The sequence below is a fragment of the Euprymna scolopes genome, chromosome 22 (assembly GCF_053919585.1).
Source record: "Euprymna scolopes isolate OS-2025 chromosome 22, ASM5391958v1, whole genome shotgun sequence".
In the NCBI taxonomy this organism is placed as follows: Eukaryota; Metazoa; Mollusca; class Cephalopoda; order Sepiida; family Sepiolidae; genus Euprymna; species Euprymna scolopes.
In genome coordinates, this window is record NC_136503.1 from 33,113,457 (window position 1) to 33,140,487 (window position 27,031).

General features: G+C 36.1%; 1 protein-coding gene across 1 annotated transcript in view; it reads left to right on the forward strand.

The window, feature by feature from the left end:
• Positions 1-23,965, forward strand: part of LOC145243694 (proton myo-inositol cotransporter-like) — a 59,548-nt gene extending 35,583 nt beyond the window's left edge. Inside the window, exons 6-9 of the mRNA XM_080106752.1 lie at positions 2,963-3,074; positions 9,326-9,570; positions 17,716-17,868; positions 22,702-23,965. Of these exons, the coding sequence (XP_079962878.1) occupies positions 2,963-3,074; positions 9,326-9,570; positions 17,716-17,868; positions 22,702-22,883 (692 nt within the window). The 3' untranslated portion in view covers positions 22,884-23,965. The remainder of the gene's footprint in view (positions 1-2,962; positions 3,075-9,325; positions 9,571-17,715; positions 17,869-22,701) is intronic.
• The last annotated feature ends 3,066 nt before the right edge of the window (positions 23,966-27,031 follow it).

A 27,031-nucleotide genomic window follows, 5' to 3' on the forward strand; every position in this document is an offset into this window, starting at 1 on the left:
CCAGCACCTACGATCTCCACCTTTCAACCCACAATCTAACGGCCAAGCCGAACGCTTCGTAGACTCTTTAAAGAGAGCACTCTTGAAGTTGAAGGGGGAAGGAACTACTCGAGAGACCATAGAAACATTTCTAAGTAGCTACAGAGCTACACCAAACCCAAATTGCCCGGAGGGTAAGTCTCCCGCCGAAGCATTGATGAACAGGAAGATGCGCTTACCAATGGATGCAATTCGTCCATCACCAAAGAATCACCCCAAGAGAAACAGGACGATGGAAAATCAATTCAATCGTCATCATGGTGCAAGATCACGTACATTCCTACGAGGACAAGCCGTATGGGCAAAAGATTACCGAAATGGTAAAGAAAAATGGACACAGGGTCAGATAGTACGTCGCTCTGGGAAAGTCATATATGATGTGGATGTACAATCATCTATTTGGGGCAGACACGCAAATCAACTGCGTCATTCATACCTTCCAAAGAGACAATCAAATGACATTCCATTGAATATTTTACTGGACACATTTGAATTACCTCAGAGTGTTCCCGCAGCATGCAGGAAACAAAACAAGGCTAAGAAGGACGGTCCAACACGAAAATCACAACAAGGCGCAAACCAACCTCAGTCCTACAAGTGGACCCACAGCAAACATCTTACAGACATCATCTTCAAAGGGGAGGTGTTAGATGGTCAAAGAGAGATAATCCATAAATGGATAAATGCAGAATTATCTCCCTTCCATCAAAAGATTAGTTGTGCCTGGCAGCTAGGCGAGACCAGGAGAACAGACTGGGACATTTTAAGATGGCCGCTATAGACTATCGTTCCTCAATCGTTCATTACGAACATTTAAGTTTATGTTATAGTTAAATAAATAATGTATTACAAATGTATTCAGTGTCGATTATAATTCAGACCCTTTCAAGTATCGGTTTTACCAAATAATCACACACACATCAGTCTCCAACTTCAAAACTATCCAAGAAGTATATTTGAATAAACTTTGCCGCTCCATCTTCAGGTAGCAACAGATTCCCAATTTTGTTGCAAACCAGTCCTAGATTTCAAAAGAAGGATTCCGCCCATGTACCGCCGCATTTCATGACCATATGAAGTCATTGCAAAACAGTTGTTGTAACTGCGTAGATTTTGCAGGAACTCTTTAGAGATGGGGCCGTTGACAGAGAGCAAGTCTTATAACAACTGTCGGTTCTCCGATCTTTAATGCTTCTTTTTACGTTTCTAGTTCCGTGTTTCCCATCGATGAAAACCTGAGTAAAGATGATCTTCACCAACCCATTCATGCGAGTTTCTTTATCATGAACAAACATTGTTAACTCATGTTTTCTGTCTCCGAGTTCTTTAGGACTCCTCCTCCTCCTCCTTGAATTCTTGTCTTGTTAATTTTCACTATTTATTGCTGTCGGCAATCTGGCCTGGCAAGCCGCCTAACAAGCTCTACTCGTAGTTCGTCCTAGTTAGCCACGGTTTTTTCCATACAAAGGATCTCTATAAATTCGGAGACTGACCCTACCGCATTTTTCATAACCTGATTAGACTTCTTTACTATTGTCTAACCTAAAATTATTTTTCTTTTGAATGGGTGATGGTCAGGTTGATAGTTATTTAAAAAGTTTCTGGAACTCTTTCATAGTCTCCCATTCTAACTTATCACCGACTCGTTGTCGCTCATTTCGCTAGTCTTAATATTTGCTGCATATGTAAAAATAAATACAATAGAAAAAGCAACAATACTAGTAAAATCAATAAAAACAATCACAAAACAATCGATAAATAGGAAATACTAAAACCTTTTACTGCATATATATTAGTTGTCTAAGTTTTTCTACAATGTGAGTTCTGTTCCTCTTCGATCTGATGTTCTTTTCATTTCCTGATATTTTTAGACCAAGAGGCAATGGACAAAAGCCCGTTATACTGACTAGCTTCTCTATTCCATCTTTTTCAACGTAGCTAACTTGACAATAATACTTTTTCAACTTGGCAATAATATTTTTTTCAACTTGACAATAATATTTTTTCAACTTGACAATAATATTTTTTTCAACTTGACAATAATATTTTTTCAACTTGACAATAATATTTTTTTCAACTTGACAATAATATTTTTTCAACTTGACAATAATATTTTTTCAACTTGACAATAATATTTTTTCAACTTGACAATAATATTTTTTTCAACTTGACAATAATATTTCTTCGTTTATTGTTTCTTCTTTCCTGTCCCGCTAACAGCCTGCTCCGGAAATAAAAAAAAAAGTATAGCTTGTCCTTGAGATTCTAACTTATCTCTGACAAAAACTAAGGGCCAATTCTGGTATACGGCAAAAAAAAAATCAAATAACTAATAATATCGCCCTTATTTCCGTACTCTTCCAGTCGGGTCCGAGGTAAAACATCTGGTTAAAGGTTGATATGGTGTCGCATACTTTTGGCTGCATTTTTGAGACACCAGAAAACTGCTAGTGTCGAATCGTCTCCGTTGAGTGGGTCGCACTTGTCACGTGTATTAACTGAACTAAAAAATCGGAGCAGGATTGATCCAGAATTGGTCATTAACTAAAAAGATATCCAAGCTTGGCTCCAAAAGGAATGATACAAAAAAAAAACAAGTAAGCAAAGCTTAGAAAAATCAAATCTTTAAAACGAATAATAATTTATTTTCGTTTTTTTTATATTTTGTAACTAGAGTCTTTTTCTTTGCTACTAAATCGATTTTGGGTCTCAACTTCTATATTCCAGCAGCGATTTCTTTTTACGAGTAGCGATTCTTTCTACATTCGAGCAGCGATTTCATCTAACCTCCAGTAGAGATGCCTGAAACCAGCTAATATTTCTACTTTAAAGAAAGGACTCTTTCGACCTTTGAACAAGAATTATTTTAGCTTTTTTTATTTGACTTCAGTTCTAAACTTACATTTTTGTATTTTTGTTACAGGTCTTTTCATAAGCAGTTTATATTTAGCGACAACGTTTCTAATGGCGGACAGATATTCCCCTTCGACAAACGCAACAGAGGGTGTCTTTAATAACTCCTGTTCAACATATAGGTAAAAGTTTTGCTTTTATTAACCGACGCTAACACTAATCTCCAGAAAGACAAATGTTCAATGGGGATTTGGTAAAGATTAGATTGATATAGTTAGCATGCATTCTTAATCTTCAATGTCAGCAATGGGATCCTGTATATTGGGGTAGTCTCGAATGCGGTGTAAATAGGAATTATACTGTGTTTAGAAAAACGAAAGACAAGTGAAATGAAGAAAAAAAGAAAGCGAATTCTTGTTGGGGTGAGACGTGCGTTTTTCATAAATAGCAAATGATATTATCGTTTCATCCTCTCTCTCTTTCTACTTCTCTTTCTATCTCTCCGTTAAAAATGTTTGAAGTTATACTATCAGCCAAGTTGAAATGATCATATAAGACTATTATTTCTTCTCTCTAACAATGAGAAAAATGGTTAGACAGTTGTTACAAGAAGGAACGATAACATTGTCGCTCTAAAAATGACAGGATTCCATTTCCGTTTGATGAAAGCCGATTTTCTTTTCTTTGTTGCAGACTACTTCCTAGTTGGCCAGTTGTGTACAAATTCGAAGAGCGATAGGAGCCTTCTATCATGTGTCTGAAAATGACAAAATGCTCAACCAGTGAGATCGGAGAAGCGACGTTGTACAATTCATTCTCTCTGCTGATCAAAGTTGTGAATACAGGACCACTATCAGCACCCTCAAAATGTACATACGAGCGGTTCAACGCTTGAGGACACAGTTCAACGAAGTTTCCTGCCACGGTTATGGTTTTTGGTGTGATTTCAAGTGAGGTATATATCATGCCACCTCACATCGTCGGAGTCGGCTTGAAAGTCAAGACCAAAGTGTACCTGGATTTACTGAAGAGTGTGGTGATCCCCTGGTGCAATCAGGTACCAGCTGGCAGACCCGGAATGTGGCAGAAGGACTCTGCGCCGGCCCACAAGCTAAAGATATCCAAGCTTGGCTTCAAAAGGAATGATACTCTTCTCTCACTGGCCCTCTTCTATCCCCTGACCTGAACCCGCTGGACCATTTCGTTTGGTTATACGCCGAGGACATCACCAACATAACCTCCAACAACACTGATTGCCAGCATCCGCCTAGTATTCGCCGAGCTCCCACTGGCGCTTGTGGAAAAGGCTACTCCTTGTTCCGGAGCTGTATTGAGGCAGTGATTGAAGCTGAGGGCGGCTACATTGAATAGATGTCAGCTCTATTACATAATTAAGTTACCTGAATTGATTTTTTTCGATACAAGTTTTAAAATAAAGCTGTAGTGTTGTTTTCTTTAGGACGACAAATTCATCCTGGCACCCTGTATGGCATAACCAAACAGTGAAAAATGTTATCGCATATCGGAAAATGAGACAAATTATGGTTATAGCTTTATAGATTTATAGGGATAGAAATGGTTAGATAGCTGCTAATGTGCTAATTGATAATTCCGGCTGCGTCTCTTCTTTTCCCATGTTAGTCATTTTATTAACTTCTGGATAAAATAAAAATGAGAAAAATTGTTCGACAGTTGTAATAATATAGCACGAGTAAAGAATAAGACAGAATATTACATGGTTTTTATAATATAAACTAAGAATAAGAAAATTATTGTATAGCGTTATTTATACTGAAAGTTAAACAGTCTGTTTTGGTTTTGATTATTTGTACTACAATTCTAATCCTTTCGTTGTTGCAAAAGTATACTCGACATTCTGTAGATGCGTTTTGAGCAACTCAGCAATCTTACATCGACCGAGACTATAAGAGAATAATATTTAAGATGACAATATTAGTTCGAATAATCAATCTACATCTTAGAAAATCTGAAACATAAGTATATTTTATATTTATGAAATTAAAAAAGGTTGTGACCCTAGGACATGGCCAGAAAGAAAGACGCGAATAACAGGTTTAGGTAAAAAGAATATATTGTACAAGAAAGTGAATAAAAAGAAAAGTTTCTAGTATTTCTAACTGTTAAGTAAAACAGTCTGTAGTCCTGCGTATAGTTACAATATTTTCCCACGGGAGTATTAGCCATTTGGTTTAGATAATGTATAACAGAGTTTATTATGAGTGAATGAGTAAATCACCATTGAACTCCTCTCCCAAGCTTGGAGTACTAGTACTGTTTACTTTTTGGATCGATAGTCAAAGGGTCCGTGAATTTCCTTTTCCTTCCTGGTCGGTGGAATTTTGGAACTACTTAGAATGATTCGATGTCGAAAATGTAATATATCGTCTGAATCACCTCTTTTTTGTGGGACGCATAGTTTGGGTCATCGAACAAACACTTTCTTATCTGATTAAGGTATCTTTTATGCGTGAATTTTGGACCTTGAATTATGTACACCATATTTCTGTTTCTTTTTTATATTGTTCCCTGTTATTCAAAAGACGTGTTTTTTTTCTGTACGTTTTGTAGAAAACTTTTTCTCCTTGGTCATAGCGTTTCCTATGCATAATAGGGTCCTTAATTTTGGTTGCTTTGGTAACAATTTTCCTAATACGAGTCTTATCTTTTGCTAGAACATAGTCTCCGCTAAGGATAATCAAGATGGTGTGTTTAGATAAAGTATGATCCTATAGACCTATAAAAACTGCTGCAGTGCAATTTCTGTGGGTGTTCCGCATGCTTTTTTAAGTGATCCTTTCAACGTGTCGACGCGTTCCGCTATCCCATTAGATCGCAAATGGCACTAGGGAGTCGTTGAATGATAAATGTGGAACGTCTCACAGAACTCCTTGAAGTCTGAGGACGTAAATTGTGTTCCATAGTCACTTACTAAATACTCGACAACTCCAAACCGAGCAAATAATTCATGGGGCAAATTAATAATTAACCCTGTAGTGGATCTTTTACATCTTAACACTTTTGTCCGTTTTGATAGCTGTCCACCACAATAATGTAATACTAATCCTCCAGTCGCCCTACGAAGTCTTTATGACTTCTAGATCAGAGTTGATCTGTTTTAAGTCATAGCTTAAAAGTAGTTGGGCTTCCTTTGCCGTCAAATCCCAACCCTTGTATGAGTCGACCATGTTTTTGATGTCTTTGACCATCATAGGCCAGTATACGTAATTACATACGATGTTCTTCATTCCGTTTATTCCTAGGTAACACATTTGAAAATCTTTCATTATCCTTTTTATAATGCTATTGGTATGACGATCCTCCCGCTATATCGTAGGCTCATATCACACATAGGAAACGAGACAGTATTTGCTGGTTTCTATTTGTAACTGTCTGTATTGTAGCACTAATAAATTCGTCTTTTTGTGCTCTGTGTTTAATTTTATGCGGCGTGACCGGAAGTTTTCTGATTTCACATCATGGTTTTAATTTCTAATATCTACCTAATATCTTCAAATCATCCATAAACAGTAAATGGTTGAGGTGTCTGCCACCAGACCCAAATCTACACAACAGCTTCTATTTTTTCAAGAGGATGCTCAATGGCATCATCACTATTACAAAAAAGTTGAAATAACGAATCGCGTTGTCATATTCCGCGTCTAATTTACACCTCCCCAAACACCTCTCTGTTCGCTTTCAGAACCGTTTTCCATTGAGCCATACTTGTCATCAAAAGGCCTATAATATTTCCAGTAACCTTTATATAGATAGTGTTTCACGGATCCATGGGTGAGGAACCATGTCGTATGCCTTCCTGTAATTGATCCATGCGTGACATCATACATGATGACGATGGACTAACCCTGCTGAACAGTGGGACACCTGCCGGACATGAAACTTTAACAATATGTTGCAGCCTCATTCACGCCGTTATCTTCAATACGTTGATTAAACATTCTCCCATTAATAGGCTTGGTAAATTCATGGTCACACCACCACCGATAGTTTTATCGAGACATCATCTCTAGGAGGATTACAAACCAAGGTTAAAGAGCCCTACCAACTTTCCCTTTAGTCGACTTTTACGGTGCACCGGGACAGTGGTTATATCTATTCTAATCCTCAACAACGGGGATAATAATTATAATAATAAAACTACTACTACTACTACTACTACTACTACTACTACTACTACTACTGCTGAAAATAAAATTATTAATAATAATAATAAAAATAGCAATGATAACAATAATAACAATAATGATGACAAAAAACTAATAATAGATGATAATAAAAATAGCGATAATCACGAAAACAATGCTATTACTAGTAACAACGATGACAACATTAATAAAAGCAACAATAATGATAATGTTAATAAGCGCAATCACTTACATCATTTTTTATCACTTAACTAAGTATAATAACAGTAATATCAATAATAACAATAATAATAATAATAATAATTATAATAATTATAATTATAATAATAATAATATCAATAATAATAATAATAATAATAATAATAATAATAATTATAATAATAATAATATCAATAATAATAATATCAATAATAATAATAATAATAATAATAATAATAATAATAATAATAATTATAATAATAATAATGTACATGCACAAAAATACGAGTAAGTATATGGGACTATGTAGCAAAAAAATGTTCGTTTTATCTGAGTATGAAAAGTTCAATTGTAAAATCTAATCAGAAACGCTTACTTTTTCCGGTTATCAAGCACAAATAAAAACAAAATAAACCCGAAGTGTAGCAAAAGTCCTCGTTTCAACCGAGAATTGAAAGTGCAATGAAAAATTCAGTTAAAAACACTTACTCATTGCGGCTGCTAGTTTGACTCCGTCGATGCTGCTGATGATGATGATGGCAAGGAAAATGTACACACAAACAAAAACAAAATAAATGCGAGCAAGTGTAGCAAAAGTATCGTTAATAATAATAATAATAATAATAATAATAATAATAATAATAATAATAATAATAATAAGGGACATGGACATACAAGCTGATAAACCCATCCGAGCAAGAAGACCAGATGTCGTAATAATTATAAAGAAAGAAAAGTCCTGTCAAATTGTAGACTTTGCTGTTCCAGATGACCACAGGCTGAATATAAAAGAAAAGGAAAAACGGAGCAAAGAGCTGAAAAGGATATGGAAGATGAAGAAAATCAAAATAATACCTATAATAGTAGGAGTACTAGGAACAATTCCGAAAAACTTTGAAAACAGAATGGGAGAAATTGGAATAGAAAAATACAACGAACAACAATCATGAAAACAGCTGAAATATTAAGAAAAACCCTTGACTGTGGAAACTAACACACAGGAGCAACAAGTGCGGGCCAGACAAAAGGCTGCAAAGGCAAAACATGAAACACTACATGGAACCAAGGACACTGAAACCGCATATCTATAAGTTCTCTAACCCAACCCTACCCCCATTGCACATCACTGCTCCCCCTCCAAAAAAAAAAAGAGCGAGACAAGATAACCAAGTAGTCAAGGAGGCAGGAAAGACTGATGAACTGACCAAACCTCAGCCGAATATGTACGAAGAGAACTGGGACCTTGGGGAAGGCTTATTGTCACTCAACTCCCAGCAAAGCCAAATAGATGCTGCCAACGAGAAATCAATGGCAAGCAGCTGTTGCGATAATGCAAATTTATTTGCAAATGTTATCGAAAGAGGTAAAGAGTACTGGAACGCTGGGGGGACTTGTGTCACTCAGCTTCCAAGGAACACCACAGGCTGTGTTCAGGGAAAGATCTCTGAAGACCTGTGTGAAAGCTCCTTGTGAACGAATAATAATACAAAACGTTAACTAAAATAAGCGGTCCTGAAAGACGGTGTTATCTGCATCGAATGGCACTGCACCAAAGAGTCATGAAATGCCCAGAAGGCCCGAGGAGGGAGAGCATTAACAGATATTCATTGGAAAAGTGGGGGTAACGCAAGGGCTTCGGGAGACCTTTTGCCATCTAGACTCCAAGGAATATCACTGGCCTTTATCGATAAGAGATCAAGGGTATGAAGATGTCACGATAACAAGAACCATCTCCGTTGGCTATCGAAAGAGATGAAGAGCATCGAAAATTTGGGAAGAGTTATTGTCACTCAGACTCCAGGGAACATCACAGGTTATTGCCAGTGAGTGATCGCTGTTGATGGTAAGACTCCTACAAAATGAATAATGATAACAGTAACAAAACTTATTATTTTTAGTCAAGCAAGAAAAAATGCTACATGGCATACGTTAATAATTTTCGAATGATATTTATGACCCAGTGGATCACAAGAAGAAATCTGAACTGAAATTAAAATTTTCCCCCGAATAAACAAGATTTTACCACAGCTATTTCCTTATTCTTCTTTCAGACAATGTGACGAATGTATTCGAAACGCAGACTGCGGTTTTTGTTATGAAGACACGCCTGACGTCATTGGCGGCGATTGTCTCAAAGTCAGCGCCACCTCTAATCTAGTATCAGAACAAGGGGCATGTAACTCTTCATTAACTCTTTCTAAAGATTCCATGATATGGGCTTACGATTATTGTCCTGTATCATTTACGTGGTTTGCTATTATCGGACTGGCACTTTTCCTTATGTTTTTTGCTACAGGTAAGTGAATATTTTCTGGGTTTTCTTCTGAAAAATGTCCGTTTTGATTTGGATTGAGCAATGATTGCATTTATGTTACGAAAAACCTTGTATGACAAAACACATATACGGCTCTACTTAGTATATAATTAAAAAATACGACAATGATTATTCAATACCTTCTACAAATAAAGTTGTATCAGATATGTAGATAAGTTGTTTAAATCTACACTGATGAATCTTCAAAAACGAATCGGGCGTGTCTATAGCTACAATTAATTAATATTTAAATATTTAATTTGTATTATTATAAACGTAAAAAAATACATCGCCCATATATTTACGTTACACTTGGTTTAGACCAGTGTGATTTTGTATGAAAAACGTATTTACACCTCGATCGCACATCAAATCGCCTGGATTTTGGGTTAACAATGTTGGGTTTCAAGACGCTGGGTTGTAAGTTTAAGGTACACAAGCGTTTAATACATACTGATGGATATTCAAAAGACGAAACAAACCCGGCTATAAATATATATACTTAAATTATTTCATGGTTATCTCATATATATATATATATATATATATATATATATATATATATATATATATATATATATATATATATATATAAGTTGTAAATATTGCGAAGTGATACACGAATTACCATTAACGTATAAAACGATGCTCTTTCTGTAAACAAATCGAGCTTAGGTATTTCGGACGATGTTAACACATCGTTAAACTCACGACTCGCCTCGCACAGCAGCCGCCAATAGCGTAATGGTTAGGAGCCTTAACTATCGTACAGGCGGTCGGGTTTCAATCCTAGCTTGAGGCAGTTTCCTGTTTAGCCGCACTGATGAGCTGTAAAACAGTGGATGACTAAATATATATATATATATATATATATATATATATATATATATATAGTCGTGTGAAAAGCATATCTTATTTTTCTTTTATAATTATTATTGGAATTTCCCCCTTTTCTTTTCTTTGTACATATTTGTGAATTATTCCATAGATTATAGATTTCGGCCTTTTGGATTATTTTGGACCATTTTTCAATTACGTGATTTCCTTGGATTTTACTTGTGCAAATGGAAACTCAATAAACTTTCTTGGAATTATATTTTTGGATGTTACCGTCATTGGATTATTTACCTTTCACCAGACTATCCATTCACGTGTAATTACCTTCTTCCTCATCATATTCCCTCTGCTTCACTTTCTGTTATCAAGTAAGATCTTTGACTTACTTGTAGTTTCATCAAATACTTTTGTATGCAAAATCCGATCCCGCATTTTGCTAATTCCTACCCTCTGATGAAAAGGAAAGTATTCTTCGTAACTCCGCGGATTAAGGACTATCCACTTATCAAGTGTTTCCTTTTCAGATTAAATATGTTTTTAACTCTTTTTTCAAAGTGTTTTTTAACATGTTTTATTAACTGTTTGTTCTTATTATAAGCTTTATCTCCTATTTGGTTTTATCGAGCTTTTACATCTGGCTGATATTACTTTATAAATATTAATTCTTTAATATTTATAATATACTTTAGTTTTACCATCTTGGATCATTTTGGTAAATTTAATTGTAATTTTTATTTTATTTTATATATATATATATATATATATATATATACATATGAAGATATTTTTGTCTTTGATAAGGTGTTTAGTAAGATTCTGCTATTCAACGAAACACGTGTAAAATCTACTTTATCAAAAGTATGAATAAAATATTATAAGTGAGAATTAAATAATCTGGTTTTGCAATACTCACAAAAGATAATTTCCTCTCATTGAAATCTTAATTGCCGGTGGCTTGGAGGAAAAGTTCTAACCCGCATGGTCAATGTTGGCCTTGTAGACTAGCATTAATTATCATTTTCTACATTGATGATTGCATAAGCATGAAACACTAGGGTATGCAGGTACTAAAATGGTTAATATTTATCTTGATGCATATATTTCGCATTTTAATAACACGTTATTACAAAAGTGTAATTCGTTTTAATTTTTACATCCAAAATAATTTATGATTGGATTATTTTTCGTTATTATTTTATGCTAAAAAAAAAGAAAAGGATAAATAGCATAAACTATTGATATTTTCGGCGGAAAGTTATTTATTTTTTAACTCGAATATCCAGTTGATACATAAACTTTAAGATATATTTATGTTCGATAGGTGTCGGGCAACGGCGTAAAATATCGAATGTAATTGCACACACACGCAATGCCAGAGATAGCTGACTGCTGATCGATGACGTCAACCTACGTTGCGACTAAGTGTTGGGGTCATTGAAAAATTATCTAAAAACGGAAACCATCGAACGTCCTACATTTTAACCTGGGTTGGATCGGCTAAAAGCATAACAATAGAACAATAGACATTCCTATTTGAAGAATATCAGTATAAGAGCAACACAAGATGAATACACACAGAGACAAAGAACACAGAGAGAGCATCCATCCACCCCCATTCCATTTCACATATCGTTTGCTTTCTCTATTTCTCTCTCTCTTTCTCTCTCTCTCTCTCGCTGTCTGTCTTGTGTCTTCCACGAGGCGATAAGGGTAAGTAAATTGTATTGTTTTTATCTAAATGATTCGTTGTTGTGAATTTAAAAACCAAAGAAAAAGACTGAAAACTGTATATGATTTCGTACGCGTTTGACAAACGTGCGACCAGAAATTATAGAAACATTAGGAAAACACTATACAACTGTTATCTGACTCTATAACATTTATACTTACTAGTTCAAACATACGCTTGGTATTTATTTCCCTCGCGCGACGAGAAGATATGACGCCAGGGTCGAAAAATAGGATTGATGTACTAGCACCCCAGGAGAAGCATTCTAGCCTGCAAAAAATGATTCGGCGTTCCATCGAAGGCACCTTTCTCAAAAGGAGAGAGAGAGAGAGAAAGAAAGAGAGAGAGAGAGAGAGAGAGAGAGAGAGAGAGCAAAGCTTCGGAGATTGGAGCTTCTAAAATTGCATAGAATCAGCAATATATCGCAGCCAACAAAGATATTTGTAGACTCTGTTGGGTTTCTGGCTGATTGACAAAATATCTCGGGTTCTCTCTTTTTCACATATTACTAGCAAGTGCATACAACGGACGAAACAGTTAATGACCGAACGGATAGTCTTATGAAAACGCAACTCAGCCTCGTGAATTGAGCATTGAAAAATGATGCATTAGACTGAAATAGTACGCGTTAGAAAATAGATTTCTTTCAAGGTATGAATATATTTAAATAAATTGTTTTTTACAAACATATTTTTAAAAAGTACAATGTTTAATTTAAAATTTATGAATTTTAAAAGTTCACTTTTATGAACTCTACAAAGTAAAATATAATAATTAAAATTTAAATTTAAAGTACCTTAAATTTATTTTATGTTATGTACATTTTTGTTGCACTTTAAAAAAACTTATTTATTACTTAGCAATTAATGTTGCAGATATATAATTTTCAACTAACATTTTAAAAAGTGCAACAAAATGTACACTGTGGAAATTTGCTGTTAGTACGGTTAGCTGAGAGTATGTATGTTGAGGAGGACAAGTGCTATGAATTCATCGGAGTACATTCACTAAAAGACTTGTGAAACAGACACATGGATGTAACGTTGCAAGGATGAGACTAAGGTTGGAGTTTGGTCGACAGTGCGAGACTTATTAGATTTCAGACTCTTGTTTGGGCCCTAAGAGTGAGAAGTGTTATATGCACCAGCCCAAATGCGGTAACAGTGAATTGTGGTTTTGTAAATATATGCTCTATTGTTTTACATCACATTTCATGGTTAGCATTATTTAGACTGAACACATTGTGTAATAGATACATCTGTACTGCAATAAAAAGCGAAGTTGTTATTTAAGCAGACGGATAGAAAAAAAGGTTTGGAACTTCAAGATTACAACAAGGTTCCTACCATTATAAATTTGAAGTGAAAAAGTCCTGGATATGACCTTACACTATATCCGATAGTAAGGCCCCAGCTTAATTTCCATTGCTCCCAGGTCCACTCTGACCCGGAGTGGTAGTACCTGTTAGAGTCCCAACAATGGGTTAAATGGAAACCGACTTGAAAAAATATATTTTATTAAAAATGTTTATTCAAATTCACTGGATTCGGCATTAAATAACCTGAAAAGAGGTTGATATGCCGTCAAACAAAACCAACCAACCGAAGTGAAAAAAGTGACTTCCCCAGTTTGCGTTTGAGAAGTTAATAGTTACCATAATCAAAGTGTGCTTAAAGGAACGTCGACATTATTTATACAATAAATTGTAAGCAATATATATATATATATATATATATATATGTGTGTGTGTGTGTGTGTGTGTGTGTGTGCGTGTGCGTGTGTGTATAAAAATAAAATAAAAATACCAGCGATGGTTGACGTTGTTGTTTTGAAAAAAGAAAAACCGAATGAAATTATGAAATAATCAAGGTTTCGTCCCGATTTCAGAGGACATCTTCAGGATATTAAAAGGTAAAATTCAAGAAAAGAAAAAGATCATAGACCATACGGAATGAAAAGAAAACAGCGTTTGAATCCTACCCATATCGGGATGGACAAACCTATGTGTGTGTATGGGAAGGTTGGGTTGTTCAATGTCTATATATACACTTGTAAAAATGCGTTAAATAAATATGTACACTTTTTTTCTCTCTCTTTCTAAACTTATTTATTTTGTTGAAATATTTAAGGATTAAGGACAAACAGTTAACCAGGATCTGTTTTGATATTTTTTTCTTTGAATATTATTTTCCCTATGCTAGGGGCTAAATGGTAAAAGCCCTTTCTTTGCGTAATAGTATTAGTGTTTAATATTAGTGCTGATTCTAAAAGTCTTCTTTTAGCTCTATCTATCACGTATTTTATAATTTTCGCATGATCAAAATTAAATGAATGATCGTGTTTTGCACAATGGCAAAAGAGTGCATTTAGGGCGTTACCATTCCTTATATCTCTTCTGTGTTCGTAAAGTCTTAGTTTTAATTTACGCTGTGTTTCACCTATGTACGCTTGTTGATAGTTGTTACATGGGATGGAATATATACCGGTGTCGGATGTGAGGGTTTTGGGAGAGTGCTTGGTAGTTTTTAATGTCTGTTTTATTGTTGTGGAAGTTGTTTGTATCAAGTGAAAACCAAGTCTATTAAGAGTGTCGTAGATTTTTTATTTTTGGTGTGGGTGGGGATGAAAAATGTATGTTTAATAGTTAGGTATTTCTTTTATTTTTCTGTCTGTTTATATTATAGTGTATTTTCGTAGCTTTGTTCTTTGCGTAAGAAATGAAATAGGATGGGTACTGTAGTCTTTTTTAAAACTTTCGTAATGTATTGAAATTCACCATTAAGATAGTGGGGGTTACATATTCTAAATTCTTAAAGACCAACTCTTTTAAATACAGACTTCCTAACACCACGCATTTTAGATATATAGATGATATTCTTATTTTTCTCCCTAGAAACACACAAATAGAACAAATTAGAAATAAAGTAAATTCAGTAGAACCATCTATAAAATTTACACATGAATCCGAACAAGACTACTCCCTAGCTTTTCTAGACATACTCCTCATCAGATCAGAAACCGATCTGAGTTTCAAAGTACATAGAAAGACCACATACAAAAACGATTATATTCATAACTACTCACACCACAATGATAAAATAAAGACTGGCATGATTATTGGTTTTTTTTCTTGCGTGCCTTTAGAATATGCCCAAATATCTTAATGATCAATTTCAATACATTACGAAAAAAAAACTGCTACTACCCATCCTATTTCCTTCCCATATACACACATATGTTTGTCCTTCCCGATATGGGTAGGATTCAATCACTGTTTTCTTCTCATTTTCGTATGGTCTATGATCTTTTTCTTTTCTTGCATTTTGCGTTTTAATATCCTGAAGATGTCCTCTGAAATACTGACGAAACCTTGATTATTTCATACTTCCATTCGGTTTTTCTTTTTTCAAAACAACACACACACACACACACACACACACACATATATATATATATATATATATATATATATATATATATATATATATATATATGAGGCCCTTTAAGAAATTCGTTTCTAATCGTAGAGCACTTTCAGTTGAATTAAAAGTCGGTCAATTTAGCTCTTATGCGTAGATCATCGTATAACGATTAGATCACTGTCTGACTGACGTAAATGAACACTTAAAATTAAGATGTTTAAAATTCAACGTTATTTCAAGCGGTTAATGGTAGCCGAATGGATTAGGTCTCCGCTAATCGAGCCAGAGATGTCTCGTGATATGGGGTTCGAATCGTTCGACTGGTAGTAATCGTGACACCCTGCACTGAAGATTCCCGAAAAGAATGAAACACTAGTGTCTGTAGGTATTTAATTATTATAGTAGAAAATAATTATGACAACCCCTTGAAGAAATTCGTTTCTTATCGTTGAGCACTTTCAGTTGAATTAAAAGTCGGTCAATTTAGCTCTTATGCGTAGATCATCGTATAACGATTAGATCACTGTCTGACTGACGTAAATGAACACTTAAAATTAAGATGTTTAAAATTCAACGTTATTTCAAGCGGTTAATGGTAGCCGAATGGATTAGGTCTCCGCTAATCGAGCCAGAGATGTCTCGTGATACGGGGTTCGAATCGTTCGACTGGTAGTAATCGTGACACCCTGCACTGAAGATTCCCGAAAGGATGAAACACTAGTGTCTGTAGGTATTTAATTATTCTAGTAGAAAATAATTATATATATATATACATGGTGTAATTTCGTCGGATTGGAGACAATGTTACATGAAATACTACCGGAAAATCAAGAATACGCAGCAATAGATCAAGCGAGAGGTAGTTAATCAGAAATTTAGACATCTTAAACTCCGTAATCTTCAAGTATTATTTTATAGTCAGCATAACATTGGCCAGGTCATATTATCATATAGTTGACCAATTATATGAGTGTCTAGCAATTGGTGCTATGTCGGGTAAGATGAGGGCAGAGCAAGTTGATCAAAATGCGGTGGTAATGTGAACGCAATTGGTTAGCAGCAAATAAAAGCATCTACATGCATCGCACACATGCTGGCCTCAAGATGACTGAATTCAGTGAGACGCATCGACTAAGCAATATATATATATATATATATATATATATATATATATGGCAATCTTGTCGGATGAAACGAAAGTTGAACTGTTCGGTACATAGCGATAAGTGTTTAACGAAAATAAAACTGTCTTCAAGAAGCACAATACCATTCCCATAGTTATGTTTGAGTTTGGTCCCTATTATGATGTGGGGATGCTTTTAATTCTAAGACACTGGCGAATTACAAGTTATTCATGGTAAAATGCATGGTTGCATGTACAGTGAGATTCTAGAGAAGGACCCTCCGAAATCTGCAACTTTTTAGGATATAGTCGACATTTCGTACTTCTACACGACAATGATCCAAACATACTGCAAAGCTTACAAATGAATGGTTTGGAAAAATGTTATTCCTATTCTCAATTTGCAATTCCTGACTTGAATCCAATTGAGAATTTGCGTAATACTTTAAAGGTTAAAGTTCTTAAGCGGAATCTACAAAATATCAAGCAATTAAAGGAATTATGTAAAGAAGAATGGAGTAATGTAACATTCGATCAGTGCGAAAAACGTGTGGCCAACTGCAGACAGCAACTGGAAGTAGTGAAACAAGATAGTGGCTTACACAGGAAAATAATAAATTGATGTATGCGATATTTTGCACCGGGAAATTTTGGACTGTGATTAAAAAATGGATGTAATAATTTTTTTTATTTATTTTTCTTTCCAATTAAAACAACTTTACAAAATACTAATTTCCAAATATCAGACAAAAAAAACAAACATTAACTAGAGTCATAAAAGAAAATAACATGTATCAAATACGTATGCGTGCCAATGTATATGTGTATATACACGTGTGTGTGTGCGTGTGTAAAAGTGTGCGATTGCGTGTGTTCGATGTCATTTATTAAAATATACATAAATCTGCTCAATATATTTTAATGAGATCATTCTTATACATTTAAATTAATTTATTGTGGAATTTCAAATGATCTTATTTGTTAATATATGACGACATTTTCTTTTTTTATTCAAGGTATAGGAACTCTTCCTTGGACAATCAACGCTGAGATTTACCCCCTCTGGGCACGCAGCATAGGTAATGGGATGGCATGCATGACATGTTGGACTTGTACCCTCATTACTACATCATCGTTTCTATCATTTATTGAACTTATTCGAACTTCAGGTAAGATCGTGTTGCGTCATTTTTAGTTACTGTTCCAAATTAAATTTATGCATGTTATGACAGTTTAGATTTTGATAAATTAGCTCTTGTTAAAATGAGCATAAAACAAAGAGAAAACAAAAAATATATTTTAGAATATATATATATATATATATATATATATATATATATATATATATATATAATCTGTATAATAGATAATAGTAAATATGTATACAGATAAATAAAAAAAAACTTTGTGGGTATGTGTTCGTTCTCTAGGGACACGGAAACGGCTGGGCCGATTTTTGTTAAATTTTACAGGAAGATACCTGATGTGCCTGGGAGTGTTCTTACGTAATGCCTCCGATAAGTATCGAAAATCCATGATCCGCGTTTTCGATACTTATCTTAAAAAACCTAACATCACAAGTGCATTTGAGAAGTTTTATCAACGCACAAGCAGAAAGGCCCAGACTATTAAATCAACTGTAGATTCTTTTATAAAACAGGGGCGGGTTGAAATTGAATTTTTCTTTAAGAGACCAATTAAGCCATCGTACTTGCCTTTTGAAGGTTTAACCTTAATTTATTTGATTATTCAAATATAATTTCATAAAATCAGCGTTGGGGTTTTTGATAGTACAGAGACGTGTTCGAAATTAATGTTCCTGATTGGAGCACAAACCATGATACTTAACTTTTACATTAAAAATTTTAAGTGAAGTTATTATTTACAGATAATTTTATAAAATCAACAGTAAATTCTCTCCAGTGCAATGTACATTACATTGAAATATGAACTCAGTCACTGCAAGGAAGCATCTAAAGCTTTATCCCGGTAAACATCAAAGTATGGTTCCTAACGTGAGCAGGCAATCAATCGATTTCATCAGAAAAATGGGCAACGATTTCGATGTAAATAAAGTATGGAAGGGTGGGACATTAATAAAATCCCGGGCAGGGGACTTATTATTTAGATTAAGATCCATAGAGTGAATGAGGTATTTTGGTAAATGTTGCCAGTCAAGAGTAAGACTCCAAAGTCTACATTTATTACTTTTAATCACTTTAGTCAAAAAGACCCTTGTAGGGCCTTGTGCCTAATTTTGTTGTTTAAAAATCTTTTGTTTTTTACTTAATTGTATTTTCCAACTTTTTAAAAGCAATAAAATATATAAACAAGATCAAAGTTTAGTATCTGTTCCGGCAGATACTGCAAGCAAAGACCATATGTGGGGTCGTCCCCACATATAAAACTTTGGTCAATCTAGGGGAACCCCTTCATACCAATTGTCACTATCCAGCTCCCCCTACTCCTCGGGGAGTTGGTGCCCATTTCCCCTTCACTCCTCACATTAAAAATCGGCCTTGTGCCTAATTTGCTCGGTGGGGGAGCGAATAAATACATACTCCCCGGGGAGTTGGTGCCCATTTCCCCTTAACTCCTCACATTAAAAATCGGCCTTGTGCCTAATTTGCTCGGTGGGGGAGTAAATAAATACAGCTTTTCTTGGCGTCTTGGCCAAGATGAAGTGTAGTATCTGTTCCGGCAGATACTGCAAGCAAATACCATATGTCGGGGCAGCCCCACATATAAGACGTTGATCAATGTTGAGTAACCCCTTCATAGCAATTGTCACTATCCAGCTACCCTACTCCCCAGGGAGTATCCCCTTTCCCCTTCACTCCTACCATTAAACATCGACCTTGTGCCTAATTTGCTAGGTGGGGGAGCAAATAAATACCCTTTTCTTGGCCTTTTAATCAAGATCACAGTGAAGCATCTCTTCCAGCAGATACTGCAAGCAAAGACCCTATGTGGGCGCGACCCCACATATAAGACCTTGGTCAATGTAGGGGCAACCCTTCATACTAATTGTCACTATCCAGTTCCCCTACTCCCCGGGGAGTTGGTCCAAATTTCCCCTTCACTCCTCGCATTTAAAATCATCCTTGTTCCTTATTTGCTCGTTGGGGGAGCAAATAAATACCAACCCCACATATAAGACCTTGGCCAATATAGGGGCAACCCTTCATACCAATTGTTACTATCCAGCACCCCTACTCCCTGGCGAGTTGGTCTTCTATTTCCCCTTTACTCCTCACATTAAAAATCGGTCGTGTGCCTAATTTGCTTGGTGCGAGAGAAAATAAATACCAATCCCACATATAAGACCTTGATCAATGTAGGGGCAACCCTTCATATCAATTGTCACTATCCAGCTCCCCTACTCCTCGGTGAGCTGGTTCCTATTTTCCCTTCACTTCTCACATTAAAAATCGGCTTTGTGATTAATTTGCTCGGTGGGGGAACAAATAAATACCAGCCCCACATATGAGACCTTGGTCAATGTAGGGGAAACCCTTCGTACCAATTGTCACTATTAAGTTCCCCCACTCCCCATAGCTTGTCCCCTATTTCCCCCTTACTCCTCACATTAAAAATCGGCCTAGTGCCTAAGTTGCTCGTTGGGGGAGCAAATACATAGAAACTCAACATATAAGACCTTGGTCAATGTAGGGGTAACCCTTCATACAAATTGTCACTATACAACTCCCCTACTCCCCGGGGAGTAAGGCTCCTATTTCCCCTTTACTCCCTACATTAAAAATCTGCCTAGTGTCTAATTTGCTTGGTGCTTGGGAAAATAAATGCCAACCCCACGCATAAGACCTTGGTCAATGTAGGGGCAGCACTTCATACCAGTTGTCACTATCCAGCTCCCCTACTCCTCGGGGAGTTGGTCCCTGTTTCCCCTTCACTCCTCACATTAAAACTCGACTTTGTGAGTAACTTGTTCGGTTGGGGAGCAAATAAATACAAACCTCACATATAAGACGTTGGCCAATGAAAGGACAACCCTTCATACCAATTGTCACTATCCATCTCCCCTTTTCCCGGTGAAGTTGGTCCCCATTTCCTCTTCACTCGTCACATTAAAAATCGGCCTTGTGCCTAATTTGCTCGATGGGGGGAGCAAATAAATACCAGCCCCACATAGGAGACCTTGGTCAATGTAGGAGCAACCCTTAGTACCAATTGTCATTATTCAGCACCACCACTCCCCATGGAGCTGGTCCCCATTTCCCCTTCACTCCTCACATTAAAAATCGGTGTTGTGTCTAAGTTGCTCGGTGGGGGAGCAAATAAATACCAACTCAACATATAAGATCTTGGTCAATGTGGGAGCAACACTTCATACCAATTTCAGTATCCAGGTCCCGTACTCCCCGGGGAGTTAGACCCCTATTTCCCCTTCACTACTCACATTAAAATCCGCCTTGTGCCTAATTTGCTTGGTGCTAGAGAAAATAAATACCAAGCCCACGTATAAGACCTTGGTCAATGTAGGGGCAACCGTTCATACCGATTGTCACTATCCATCTCCCCTTCTCCCGGGGCAGTTGGTCCCCATCTCCCCTTCACTTCTCACATTAAAAATCGGCGTTGTGCCTAATTTGCTTGGTGGGGGAGCAAATAAATACCAGCCCCACATAGGAGACCTTGGTCAATGTAGGGAACCCTTCCTACCAATTGTAACTATTCAGCTCCTCTACTCCCCATGGAGCTGGTCCCCATTTCCCCTTCACTCATCAGATTAAAAATCGGCCTTGTGCCTTATTAACTTGGTGGGGGAGCAAATAAATACCAGCCCCACATATAAGATCTTTTATGAATCCGATGAAGATGATGCCAGCACGATTAAACGATTGTTTCGTTGATTTCAGAGTGACGACAGAGATATTAGTGACAAACTGCGCCATAGTCTTTTATAACGAAGGCATCAAAAGGGGTTGGCAACATTGCATTGAGAATGGTGTTGACTATGTATAATTATAATTACTGGGGCACAAAATTTCACTCAAAACGGGCGACGTTTTGTACTCCAGAATTTATTTTTATACGCTAATGGTACCACTCCCGTCTTAGTAGCTCTTCAACATTTTAGTTTTTGAAGTAAAACATTGGATGCCTTACTTTTGGAACGACATGCGTATGGTAAAGTGATTGAAAATGATGATAAAATGAACGAAATTTTATTACTTATGAGGCCTGTTTGTGACGAGCATGTTGACATTTTTCTTGTAAACGACAATGTTGTATTATTCAGGAAGCAATCACGTAATCATATGTTCTACCTGTACAAAAATGAAAATAATTTTTTTTTTATTGCTTTTGAAAGAAAGGAAAACTTATTTTAGTTTAGGTGACAAGACGAGTTATTGCTGTGAATGTATCACAAAGGAGGATTCAATATTCACTGATCTTACGTGCTACTACAGTCAGTACGTCAGCAGTAGATCTTGCAGGAAGAAGAGGGCCAATGTCATTGTTAAGGTGACTGCACTTATGCAATCCTGACCTGAAAGTTTCATCTTGTTGTTACAAATATTAATGGTGTGAGATACTAAGAAAACAACCCCTGTTATATACGTGCGTCAGAAGCAGAGATGCGTAATTGAATTTCTGACAAAAGTGCATTGAGAAAGGTTTTGATTTTGCAACAAAAAATAAATTTTGAAGTACAAAAGTTTTTCTAAATTTGTGAGTAAAAAAATGAAAGACTTTACTTTTGGAAGGACTTTCGTATGACAAAGCGGGTTCTGTACGTCTACCCACAGCCATCGTTCATAGTTGGCAAAAGTGTATTGAGAATAGTTGTGACTATGTATAAAAATAAATGTTGGGGCACTTTTTTTATTTTTGCTCGTTTTAATAATATCACTCCCGATTGGTAGCTGTTCAATTTTTTAAGTTAAAAAATAGGAGGCTTTACATTTCGAACAACCTTCGTATATCTTATAGCATTTCTCTCCTAAAATTGTTTCTGCCTTTTTCCTGTTTTGCAGGTGTCTTTTACGTGATGGCATCCGTGGCTCTGGTTGGCTCGATGTTTTGTGTCTTCTTTCTACCCGAAACAAAAAACAAATCTTTAGAAGAAATCGAAGAATTATTTTTATCGAAGAAAACAACACTATCCGAACAATCTCTAAACAAGGGTTCATCTTTCTTTCAGTATTTTTATACATAAATTAAAAATGAAATCAATTAAATATCTATATATCTATCAAAGTGATAATCTGTGTGATGACAATTCTCAACCTATATACCCAACGAATTTTTATCTACAGACTTGAAATTAGTATATAAGGTATTCAGACACGTGGAAAACTTTTTAATTTGCTTTCGCCCGAAAAAGGGCTGCTAAGCGTTCAAAATTGAAAAATTGTTACTTCAGGGTAATCGGATTTTTATCTGTTGTCAACTGTTTCATGACTGTGAATGCGCGTGTTGTTCATATGACAAATACATTAATTAAGGATAAGTAGGCCTGAATACACTATTTAATGTTGTGGCAAGCTGGCCTCATGGTTATCATATTTGGCTCACTATTTTTAGGTTTTGGTTTAGTGTTTAGATCGAATATTTTTTTACTTACAAGAATTGAACTGTTTAGAAAATACACAATACTCGCATGCAAGTATCTCTTTTCGTTTCTTTTATATCATTTTTACAGGAATTTAATAATATGCTCAATACTGGACAACGTCGGGTACATTTGCTAGTATGTTATATTTATTTTAATAAGAATTATTTGTTTCGAATTTATTTTTTGTAAATTTTATTTGAAATTTTGTTGTTAATAGTTTGACAATGGTTCAATATTTAAATGGCATGAAAGCGTCAATTTAAATTTACGTTATTCATGCACTGGATCGTTTAAATCACACTGTTGATGTAATTCATTTAAAGCCTATAAACCTGCGTGAACCACAAACCTCTGATTTTCACTAGAATTTGTTTGGAGCTATGGTTGATGCTTATTGATGTTTGTGACGCTACTTGAAGCTCACAATCCTGCTTATTGACGCGAGTGTCTCTGATTAAAGCCTGTGGCCTTGATTATTGATGTGACTGTCCTTATCTGAAGCTTACATCTCTACTTATTGATATGAGTGCCCCTACTTGAAACTTACAGCCTAGCTTATTGATGTGAACTGCCCTGCCTGAAGTTGGGGTCCTGCTTATCTATATGAATGTCTCTGCTTAAGGCTTAAGCCCTGTTTATTGATGTGTGGCCATGCTTGAATCTTCCAGCCTTGATTATTCATATAGGGGAACCGTGCTTAAAACACATAGCTCTGATATGACTGGCCCTGCTTAAAGCTTACGGCCCTGCTTATTGATATTAGTTGTCGTGCTTATTGATATAAGTGGTTTAGCTTAAATCTTACGGCCATACTTCTTGATGCTAGTTGTCGTGGTATAAATAACCGTGCTTGAAGCTTACAGCCCTGCATTGATGTAAATGGGTATGCTTGAAATTCGCCTCCCTGCATATTGATGTTTGTTTGACTCGGTTTGAAGATCACAGCCTTGCTTATTGATGTGAGTAGTCCTGTTTGTAGCTTGCGGCACTACTTATGGATGGGAGTGACATTGCTTAAAACTCGGGGTCCTGTGTATTAATGCGAGGTTTCACTGTGTAAGCCTCCTCACAGACTTGATTATTGGTGTAAGTCGCCTTGTTTGAAACCCATAGTATTGTTTTGATAAATGTAGCCCTGCTTACACCTCACACCCCTGCTTATTGATGCGAGTGACCCTGCTTCAAATTCACGCCACTAATTATTAACGTAAATGACCCTACTTGAAGCTTGCAGTACTTCTTATAGATGGAAGTTGCCTTGCTTAAACCTTTATGACCCTGCTCTTCATATGAGTTCCTATGTTTAATTCTAATTGAGATGATTAGCCTTGCTTAAAGCTTGAATCATATATATTTGTATTTTCCGGAAATGTACAAAAACAAAATAGAAAAACAAAAAATTAGACAAAGGCTACTCAAAAATTGGGGAGAAGGGTCTAAGGTCATCCTCATCACTGCACCTTTTGTTGGTCTATGCTAACTTTAGTTAGAGTTCTCATTCACCATACAACCGCAAGCATACCGGGGGTGGGCTTCCTACTTAAGATTCCCGGATTAGATCGCTTTTTTAATAAATAAATAAACTGTAAAATGTATCCTACTAAAAGCTTGATGTCCTGCTTATGATATGAATGGTCGTGCTTATTGATATGAATGGTCGTGCCTATTGATGTAGAAGGGCTATGCTTAAAGTGCACGGCCTGTTTCAAGATTACGACCCTTTGTTTCTATTGGAGTTGAATAAAACAAACTTGTAATTCAGAGGGAAGCAGTCCCATTGGTAATGTGTTCCGCAGGCGTGAAGTACTTTAAATAAAACTCTGTCTTACAGAAATTCGGCCTCACGTTAAATGCATGGGGGTGAAAGGAAAGTTTGTATTTGTTGAAGTCGCAAACATGAACCAAAGTCAAGCGGAGAATTAGTGGAGTCGTATTTAAAATATACAGGTTTTATAGGTCGCGATATTATAGGCAACAGAGATTTTGAAGGAGGGAATGCTAACGTTTTTAGGTAAAAAAACGATGCGTTGTGAGTTTTCGTGTTTTTTTACTTTCAATTTCCAAAACTAAGTAGCAGTTTCCCTTCTGTAAAATATGTGATTTAGATTGTCAATTTGAGTGACTTTTAATAGTATATTGTTTCTCAACAAAAGTTTCTTGTATAAACCATTGTTAGATAAAACAGATATATCAAACAATCTTACGAAGCAAAAACTCTTAAAACAATAGCTTTATTTGAAAACATGGGGTTTATTAGTTTTTATTTAAACATATCAAAGGCCTTCGACAAGGTATGGCATAAGGGCCTACCTCACAGGATTTCCAGCTACGGTATAACTGGAAATGTTTTCACAATCATTAAATCATTTCTCTCTGTCGATGGACAAAAATCAGAGGTCTGCAGTATTAATGCTGGATTCTCTCAAGGGTCAATCCTGGGCCCAACTCTCTTCCTGATCTACATCAATGACCTCCCTAAACACATACTTAAATAATTCGTTGACATCTATGCTGATGGCACGACCATCTACGGCAACACATCAAAGGCTGTAAATGACAAAGGTCTCTCTGATTCTCTCTCCTCTGATCTCGAACGCGTGGTTCAATGGGGGAAGTCGTGGCTGGTTACTTTTAATGCATCTAAAACCAAACTCCTATCTTTACATCATCAACGCTCTGATCCCCATCTGGCATCAATTGAAATGGATGGCTCCCGTCTGGGAGAAGCCCCATGTTTTGACAAGCTTCTGGGTTTGTCCTTTACTCCTGATCTGAAATGGAACATGTACATCAAGTCTGTTGCCAAGGTCGCTGGAAAGATGATGGGATCCTTCTACCGCTCCAGAAGATATCTCACTACTGATGCAATTCTCTATCTATATAAAAGCCAAGTACGTCCAAGGATGGAATACTGCTGCCATATCTGGGCAGGAGCTGCTGAAAACAGCCTATCCTGCCTTGACAGAGTACAAAATAGACTTCGTGGCTTAGTGAGGGATGCCTTTTTCTCTACCCTGCAACTTCTCTCCCACAGAAGAGACGTTGCGAGCCTATCCTTGTTTTATCGTTATTTCCATGGCAGGTGCTCGTCTGAACTCCAATCTCTGGACCCCCTCGCCAATCTTTCACGAAAAACACCCGTCTAGCTGAATCCACTGTGAAAAATGTCCCCCACTCTTTATCTGTGCCTAAATCAAAACGTGGATTCCATGAACAAAGTTTCTTTCTTAGAACTGCACGCCTGTGGAACTCTGTTCCGTCTGCCTGCTTCCCACCTGACTGCAACTTGGATGTCTTCAAGTCCAACGTTAACAAATTCCTAATGAACCGCCCCCTTAAGTAAACACTGCATCAAATCTCCAAACTAACGTACTGTACTTGCAATAACCCCTATCCCTGAGTGGCTTCCGGGCCTTGATAAGTTGTGACCACCGTGTAAAAAAAACAAAAAACTTTAAAATGATAAGAATGACAGACGCCATTGTAATGATTATTCAACGGAAAAATATTCGATCATTGTTGTCATTTTCATGTAAATATCAAATTACTTGTAATTTATAAATATCACGTATAGAAGTTTGCTTAAAATAGTTTTATATGATAGGAGTTTGTCCTCATCTTTTGAAAGCATTATTACAGAAAGTTAACATTGAGAAAAAATGAGAAACATCGAGTAATATTCTGTATATATTTTGTATTTAATAAAAACATAATTTCCTAATTGTTTTACTACGAATTTTTATGGCATT